Source organism: Penaeus monodon, chromosome 9 (assembly GCF_015228065.2).
Source record: "Penaeus monodon isolate SGIC_2016 chromosome 9, NSTDA_Pmon_1, whole genome shotgun sequence".
Lineage (NCBI taxonomy): Eukaryota > Metazoa > Arthropoda > Malacostraca > Decapoda > Penaeidae > Penaeus > Penaeus monodon.
In genome coordinates, this window is record NC_051394.1 from 47819972 (window position 1) to 47829971 (window position 10000).

General features: G+C 33.8%; 1 protein-coding gene across 3 annotated transcripts in view; it reads right to left on the bottom strand.

Annotated features, from left to right (window-relative positions):
• Positions 1-10000, bottom strand: part of LOC119577209 (ATP-dependent RNA helicase has1-like) — a 10863-nt gene that overhangs the window by 48 nt on the left and 815 nt on the right. For 2 of the 3 annotated variants that reach the window (XM_037924941.1, XM_037924942.1), the window contains exons 2-11: positions 9643-9829; positions 8463-8930; positions 7762-7905; positions 6544-6696; positions 6227-6415; positions 2811-2971; positions 1705-1856; positions 1322-1487; positions 680-811; positions 45-518 (exon numbers count right to left, since the gene is read on the bottom strand). In XM_037924941.1, the coding sequence (XP_037780869.1) occupies positions 45-518; positions 680-811; positions 1322-1487; positions 1705-1856; positions 2811-2971; positions 6227-6415; positions 6544-6696; positions 7762-7905; positions 8463-8930; positions 9643-9784 (2181 nt within the window). In that variant the 5' untranslated portion in view covers positions 9785-9829. Of the gene's footprint in view, positions 519-679; positions 812-1321; positions 1488-1704; positions 1857-2810; positions 2972-6226; positions 6416-6543; positions 6697-7761; positions 7906-8462; positions 8931-9642; positions 9830-10000 lie in introns of those variants that run through there. The other variant, XM_037924943.1, reaches the window with a different exon arrangement.

The window sequence follows — 10000 nt, forward strand, 5'->3', positions numbered from 1 at the left end:
TATTATTCTCTGAATTCTTTCCCTCCCTGTCACGTTCACAAGTTCTACCACTTGTCACCAAATGATGGTTGCTTTCCTCCCCTACCACCTCCTCTACTGCCCCCCTTCCCAGAATCTGGTCTTCTGGCTCCCCGACCGCCCTTACTCCTGAAGTCTGGTCGTCCACCTCCTCTACCACCCCTACTGCCAAAGCCTGGTCGTCCACCTCTACTACCACCCCCTCTGCGAAATTCTGGTCGTCCACCATCATTACCACCCCTTTTGCCATAGTCAAATCGTCTAATTGCCTTGACACCTTCTTCGCCATAGTCGAATCGTCTAATTCCCTTCCCACCCCCTCTATCAAAATTTGTTTTTCCTCCTCCCCTACCACCTCTCCCATCAACTCCTGACTGACCATCGTGCCTATCATCTGATCTTTCATCATGTTCCTCTCTGGCTTTTTCTTCCTCTTCTTCTCTTTTCTTTTTCAGTAATTGTGCACGCATAGTGGCCTTCAAACCGAAGCTCATAAAGACCTGCAATGGAGACAGAAGCAAATGCACAATATGTAACATACAGTAATTAGGGAAACACACAGCAGATAATATTTACATCAATATTACCTATAGATTACAGGCATATGAAATAAATGTCTAATCATATGTCACTTATTATCAAATAAACATTAAGATCTCACCTTGGCTCTGTCTAATTTTTGTGGATTTTTTAGGGTGTTAGCAAGAAATTCTTCCGATGACTTAATATAATCAGGCACTGCATCCATTGCCTTTTCCTGCAACACTTCATTCTCTTTCATCAACTGAATAATCTGTAATAAAATAGTATTGCTTAATCATACACGAAGAGGAGGAGGAGGAGGCGACATAAACCATTCACACCACGATGACGTCTTATCATGTCATGTCAGACCACTCCTCACACCAGGATGAAGTCTTCATATTGAGTGTGCTTAAGCCTGCTAAAACTTGGTCACACTAAACAGTTGTGCATCTGTTTGGCTGTAGCTGCATTTGCAGAGATAAAGCCATTTAAAACTAGGCTTATAGCCTCTATTAAGTCTCATTACCTAAGAAATATTCATACAACAGTTAAAAGTATAGTGAGCAAGATAATATTATGTTTCCCATACTTCTGGCTCCACATGCACCCTGACATGTCATTCAGTATGGCACTAGGGCCACCTAGTGTGACTGAGGTAAGAGTATTAGCTTCATTATCTTTGCTTTGTCATCATTAAAATAATAATACCCAATATAGAATGAAAACATTGAAGCCAGTGATCTCAATATGGAACAAAAAAAGCAATAACAACCCATACCTTTTGCTGAATATCTTCAACAGCGAGGCAAGTCACCTTGATTTTGTTCACCTTTATGTTTTGCTTTTTGAGGTTTTTAACAAACTTCTTCTCCTCCTTCATCATCAACATTAAGGCTGAGCTATCCGGTGCTCGGCTAACTCTGCCAATGCGCTCACAGTACTCACTAAACAAAAAGAGAGTAATTTAGTAATATGAACTTCCTTACAGTAATTTTTTTTTTTTATCTACAAAAAAGAAATAGACTATTATAAAAGTAACTCTAATCCTACAAATAGGTTCTTGATTTGTACCTGAAAATTAGACTGACTTTTGTACTTTAAATTAATCATGGAGAAAGTCTAACTGTTTCACAACTTCAATGATGTCATACAAATACATACCTGATGGTGTTGGGAGGGTCATACTGTATGACTAAATCCACTCTGGAAAAGCAGTGTCCCTTGACGATATCAGTTGTGCACAGCATGATACCAAATTTGGTATTCTTGAACATAAATATACTTTTCTTTTGTTTATATTCATCTTGTGATTCCTGGCCAAGGATAAAGAGAAAACAGGCATTTAATGACGAATGGATGAATATCTATATGATGCGTGCGTGTGTGCATGCATGCGTCTGATGTATAATCACGAATGGGATAATTGCAAATAAGGTGAATGGAGTTTGGCTGATTTATAGAACTTGAAAATGTTTTGCTGCAGGACTTAGTGTCTTCCATAGCTATTAACTACATCATATTCGAGATGGCACTACAAACATAAACTGAAATCCTTGAGACAATTTTGCTGTGATATACAATACTAGTATTTGTGAAGTTGAAATGAAATTGGAAATTATGAAGTAAAAAAAAAGAGTGTACAAATGTTGAGGTCCATTTCCACAAATCTTATTCTTTTCACCCTTGTACAATCTGACAGACTAGACCACTCAACCAATCTGTGAACTGCTCGTAGCATTTTAAAGGAAATCAAAATGCCTTAATTATTATGTTTTTCCAAAAATCAAAATTATTTAATATATATTGGGGGAAGGGTAATCTGGTTTCCCTTTTTTTTGTTATTATTATTTTTTTTTAACAAAAACTAAAAGAAAATTTTAAAATTAGCCTAGGTCATTACATACATGGAAGATGAAGTTTTTTTTTTCTTTTTTTATTATTATTTATCTGATTAGCAGATATTGAAGTGAGACTGGATCATGTCTTTCTACAAATTTATAAAAATTCTCAATATGTCATTGTGTTCTGCCTCCTTACAGCTTAGTTAATTCTTTGATTTTTCCTTTTCTATCAATCTAGCCAAATTCCTTTCACTAACACAAATCATTATTCTTTCCGAAGTTGGATCTTTACGGGCTCGTTTTGGAAATTCCCGCAGAGACTCCAATCACTTGTAACATCACTAAAAATTTCTGCATTATCAAATAAAAACAAAATTCCAGCATATAAGAATTACCACAAAGAGAATCACAAAAGTAGCGACTTACACGTAAATAGAGAACTGGCAGCCCAAGCTTGAAGAACAGATAGCCATAAAATTCAACTTCTTTGTCATCTCTCATGAAAACCATGACCTTCCTTCTTCTGTTCTTCAAAGTGATGGAGAACAATACTTGAAACTTTTTGTCTGTCGGACACACAATGTACACTGCAAAAATACAGGAAATTTATTACAGATTTTTTTTTTTTTTTTTCATCTACCTGTGTGAACTAAAATAACAGAAACTTAGTGCAACTGAATTGAACAAGTTCTTTGGGTGTACAATTTTATATTCATTATCTTTAACAAAAAGGTAGTGAAAGTATTATCAGTACACAAAAAAAAGCAATAAAAGTAACAATAACAAAACTCAAGAGGTTGACAGGATGTCAATTTGTCAACTTCAACCGATGAGGATATGGATATATATATGCAGATGCAAATGTGGATGCAGAAAATTGAAACCATGGATATGGATGCAGATATTTGAAGCTATCAAGAGTTTTAGCCAAAGATAATCTAAAATTTTAAAGTAAGAGATGAGTTAAAATATATCAATAAAATACATAGAAAAATAGAAGAAACAAAAATATTAGACTATGAGTATTACCTCTCTCTCTCTCTCTCTCTCTCTCTCTCTCTCTCTCTCTCTCTCTCTCTTACTTTCACTCACTCACTCTCTGACTCACTCACTTGCACTCACTCACTAACTCACTCACACTTGCTTACTCACTCACACTCACTCGCACTCGCTTACTTGTTCATACTCACTCATTCCCTTGCACTCACACTCATACATAAACACACACACACACACACACACACACACACACACACACACACACACACACACACACACACACACACACACATATACATACAAATATACATACACATTTATAAAAAAAAAAAAAAAAAATATAATATATATATATATATATATATATATATATATATATATATAAATAAAAGTAAGTATGCATACATACATACAAAAATGCATACATATATATATATGTATACATACATACATACATACATGTATACATACATACATATATGTATGTATACATACATACATATATGTATACACATACATACATATATGTATGTATACATACATACATATATGTATGTATACATACATACATACATATATGTATGTATACTTCTTCTTTGAATGGTAGGTTCATGTCTGAGCCGCCGTGGTCACAGTATGATACTTAATTGTAGTTTACATGTTGTGATGCTCTTGCAATGAGTACGTGGTAGGGTCCCCAGTTCCTTTCCACGGAGAGTGCCGGTGTTACCTTTTTAGGTAATCATTCTCTCTATTTTATCCGGGCTTGGGACCAGCACTGACTTGGGCTGGCTTGGCCACCCAGTGGCTAGGTAGGCATTCGAGGTGAAGTTCCTTGCCCAAGGGAACAACGTGCCGGCCGGTGACTCGAACCCTTGAACTCAGATTGCCGTCGTGACAGTCCGACGCTCTAACCATTCGGCCACCGCGATGTATGTATACATACATACATATATGTATGTATACATACATACATATATGTATGTATACATACATACATATATGTATACATACATACATACATATATGTATACATACATACATACATATATGTATACATACATATATGTATTATATATATATAATTATATATATATATATATTATATATATATATATATATATATATATATATATATATATATTATATATATATATATATAATATAATATGATATATATATATATATATATCTATATTATATATCTATATATATATATATATCATTATATATATATATATAATTATCATATATTATAATTATATTATATATATATACTATATATATATATATATATATATATTCATATATATATTTTATATTTATATATATCTATATATATATATATATATATATCATTAATATATATATATATATATATATATATATATATATCACACATATACATATATATACCACTGTACTAGCCTCCGGGCTAGTACAGTGGTAACTGTCGGCCTCTCATCCGAGGGGTCGGCGGTTCGCGCCCCGCCCAGGCGGGAGAAGTTGCAACTGTTGCCTGGAGGTTACTGCTGTGGCTGGGCACAACGGCGGGCAAGGACTCGGTTCGGCCGAGTCAGCAGCAGCTCACACACGTGAGCAAAATCAAGCAGACAGTATGTCACACCAAGAATATCCATTGTATCAAATGGAATCCAAACCAAACAAACTGTATATATATATATTATATATATATATATATATATATATATATATATATATATATATTATATATATATATATATAATTAATATATATATAATGTACATATATATATAATGTACATTATATATATATAATATATAATATAATATATATATATATATAATATATATATATATTATATATATTATATATAATTATATATATTATTATTATTATATATATTATATATATTATATATATGTATATCTATTAATATATATTATATGTATATTATATATATGTACATATATATATAGTCTATATAGTCCATTATATATATATGACTTATATATTACTTATCTATATATATATATAATATATATATATATATATATATATAATATTATATATTATATATTATATATACAGTTTGTTTGGTTTGGATTCCATTTGATACAATGGATATTCTTGGTGTGACATACTGTCTGCTTGATTTTGCTCACGTGTGTGAGCTGCTGCTGACTCGGCCGAACCGAGTCCTTGCCCGCCGTTGTGCCCAGCCACAGCAGTAACCTCCAGGCAACAGTTGCAACTTCTCCCGCCTGGGCGGGGCGCGAACCGCCGACCCCTCGGATGAGAGGCCGACATGTTACCACTGTACTAGCCCGGAGGCTAGTACAGTGGTATATATATATAGATATATATATATATATATATATATATATATATATATATATATATATATATATATATATATATATATATATATTATATATATATATATATATATAATTTATATTATATATATATATATATATATATATATATATATATATATATATATATATATATATATATATATATTTTAGATAGACATTTATATATGCCTTCCCTGCCTCTTATGTGTTATCACAAGACACATGGTAATTTAGGGATTGAATTAATGCTGCTTTCTGGTTCTCAAGTGTTTGTGGTTTGTGATTCCTGGACTCACCAAAATATATGAAAGCCAAAGCAGCAAAAAAATACAATAAGAGTAACAATGGAAACTGAAAACAACGATATCAACATGGAAACAATTTAAGGAGTCACTAATAAAGTAGTATGTGGGTTTATGTTCTAACAGCTGCTGCCAAGTGAAAAGCTTCATGTATGCAGATGAAACGAAAGGGTCATCACCCCAACTAGTACAGTCCTACCTTGCTCAAGGCTATTTGGCACTTGTTCTGGCTTTGTCAGTGCTTGCTGCTGTTGCCCGGATTCATCCTGTTCCATCATCTGCCAATCACTAGGGATATTTTCCACAGGATTGGCTTTTAGTGTAAAGTTTGCAATGGAATTCAAGGTGGCACTGCTGGATGAGCTGAACAGCAAGGTTTGCTTGGGTTCTGAAGTACAAAATCTAGCCTTAGTTTGACTTGACTGTGCATTTCTTTGTAACAGTAAGGCTTTGAAAACAATTTTAAAAAGTCACCTATAATATATCAATGTCAAGGCAAATGCGACAAGCTCCTACCTGGTATCACATTCAAGACCTGCTTCAGCATCCTTGTAGCCCCCATACCAGGTATGGAGTCTGGGTCATCCAGGACTAAAAAGTGCATTTTGAACTGTCTGAAAGGGAGGACTTCCAGCAGCTGTTCAGGTGTACCCACTATGATGTTCAAAGCTTGAAAAAGAAATGTGTGGTTTTGTTGGATTAAATCATTAGGAGTATAGGTTTTGTAAATGTGAATTATCTATACTTCACAAGAAAAAAAAGAAAAGAAAGAAAGAAAAAGAAGAAAGAAAGGAAAGAAAGAAAGAAAGAAAGAAAGAAAAAAAAAAAAAAAAAAAAAAAAAAAAAAAAAAAAAAAAAAAAAAAAAAAAATATATATATATATATATATATATATATATATATATATATATATATATAAAATAAAAAAATACTTATTAACCCATTGGATCTGGATGACATGACCATCATGTCATGAAAAAAAGTCTGTCTGAGAAACAAGTGATGGGAATGTGCCATATGGACAAATTTTGCTTTGGGCCAAGATAAAAGAAATATACCATGATGAAAAAATAAGCATAAGGCCAGGGTGATATGAATAACTTGAAATGAATACACAAAGCTCTTGGAGGAAGATAAGACTCAGTGGGCATTCAGACTGGGGCTCTTGAGGGTGGAATGTATTATCTGTGAGCCTTGCTGGAGGAGTATCAGCTCCAGGGAAGACATTATTTCTATGCTTTGAATCTTATTCCTGCCTGCAATGGCCACCATGGGGTGAAGTATTACAGAAGAAGAAGAAGAAGAAGAAGAAGAAGAAAAAGAAGAAAAAAACATAATCTAACTTATTGCTATTGTTACTGCACAAAGTTACAGTCTACCTAGAGAGATGATAGGGAGTCTGTGCAAGGAAAACAGTCTATTAGCATCTTGATACAGCATACCATAAGACAAATCCAGACCTTGGAGAAGGCAGAAGAGGAAAAAACTCTTTTGCAGAAAAAGATATAGTAACACTGTAAAGGGGAAGCATGAAGTCTTGACACCACACTCATTTTCATATGGGCTGAGCCTACAAGCTACAAGAGTCGTCACTAGAAGCAGCCTAATGCCCAGATTTTGGGCCATTTGTGGGTAGTGTGGTATCTAGATCCAAGGGGTTAAAGGAGTTTCTTTATGCTATACAAAATATCAATATGTAAAGCATGAATACAACCAAAATTCGAAAGTCCTAACCATAATGATTATATGGGATACCCATCCTTCCTCCTGACGTCATCAACCTTGCTCGGATGCGAAGGTCACATACAAAGGAATGGAAAACCTTGTGTGTTTCTAATGCTTGTTCCTCACTAGGTGATACAACTATGGCTCCAACACCTGCAAGAATAATTATATGGGTTAACTTGTGCTGTTTTGTGTGTGTGTGTGTGTGTGTGTGTGTGTGTGTGTGTGTGTGTGTGTGTGTGTGTGTGTGTGTGTGTGTGTGTGTGTGTGTGTGTGTGTGTGTGTGTGTGTATGTGTGTGTGTGTGTGTGTGTGTGTGTGTGTGTGTGTGTGTGTGTGTGTGTGTGTGTGTGTGTGTGTGTGTGTGTGTGTGTGTGTGTGTGTAAAACATATATGCAGAATAAACTTACGTATTTAAAGATAATAAACATATGTATATCAATACATATTTATTTTTATATATAAGTGTGTGTGTGTGTGTATATATATATATATATATATATATATATATATATATATATATATATATATATATATATATATATATATATATATATATATATATATATATTAACATATTTATAATATAAACCTTGATAAATTAATAACTATTTGGATGGACCGATATACAGTAGATACAATGTTGATACATATAGCAAATAAAGTTCATTATAATCTAATCAACCGAACTCCTCAGGCATAAACACTCACCAGTCTCTGCATCCGCAATCCTATTCATCATTTCAACAACGGGGATGACGAAAGCCAGGGTCTTCCCCGTCCGACTCAGGCTAATCCCATGCACATCTTCCCCATTCAGGATCTTTGGGATGATCTTCTCCTGCAACTTGGTCAAGGTCTTCAAACCTTTTTCCTTCAGTTTCTCTTTCATCATGTCTGACAAGTCTTCTAGGTCTTCAAAAAGCCGTTTTCCCATTTGGAAGGGTCCCTCCTCTTTTTTTTTCTCCTCTTCTTTTGACTGCTCATCTGAATCCTCATCTTCCTCCAAATTATTCTCTTCTACTTCCTCCTCTTCAACGGCATTCTCTGTGCACTCTTCCTCCTCGTCAAAATCCATAACCTGATCTTCCTGCTGGTCCAAAGCCTCAGCATCATCCTCATTTTTCTTTGTCTTCAATTTTTGCAGCTTTTTCTTCTGTATATTTCCATTCTCACATCCTGTTTGGAGAACATTTGCTATGAGTGAGAATCATTCTATACTTACATTCACAAATCAATTCAGCAATGGGAGGAAAACTAAGGATCCCTATCAGAAAAAAAAAAATAATGATATGATGATCAAGACATTGATTATAAATCAAGGAACTGGAAAACAGTGGAACTTCCCATAATAGGCACTTCCCAGACTTGGCAACTTCCCCTAATAAGCGGATTTTCCGCGGTCCAGACCAAAGCATTGTGTTGAACCCCAACTTCCCAGACTTGGCAACTTCTCAAAATTGGCACTTTTGGCTGGGTCCCTTGAGGTGCCTATTATGGGAAGTTCCACTGTACTTTCAACTATACATATACAAATATTTACTCTTTTACTTCATTTTTCAAACTACCAACAATAAATCTTATCCTTACATTACTCTTCTTAACTCCTTCACCTCAAGAGGCTATTCTGACATGCACTTTAATAAATGATTTGCATGAGAACCCAACAACACAGGCAAAAGAAAAATCTGAACTTGTAGAGAAAATAATGTGAATGATTAAATTGATACCAAACCTAATATATGTTTTCATACAATCCTATCAAAATAAAATTACTGATGAAAAGGAGCAAATGATTAATACAAAATAATTAAGGACAATGTCTAATCGGTGGGGGATTGGTGGAATCCATCTTCATTACAAATGAATATAGTCTTTTTTATGAACTTACCGTCAAGTGTACCTGAGAGCTTCTTTTTTTTCAATTTCTTTTTAATCCCATTTGTTTTAATGGCAGTATCTCCAGCATTCTTGATTTTTTTCTTCTTTCCGATGTTCTTTTTGGGTTTGGTGACTTCAGTTAATTTGGTCATTGTGCCACCTGCAACAACTTTAATTGGTCTTCAATGTATTCAGTTCTGAAACAAATAAAGTGAAGGAAAATGAGAAGAAATGCAAAATGATTTCTTCAAATATTCATTATAGTTATTATTACATTATGAAATTATAGTGACTTGTCCTGGTTTTATGTATTTTGGTTCTATATTCTTCTTATTTCAGCCTGTTTTTACCCTGTAATTTATGATATA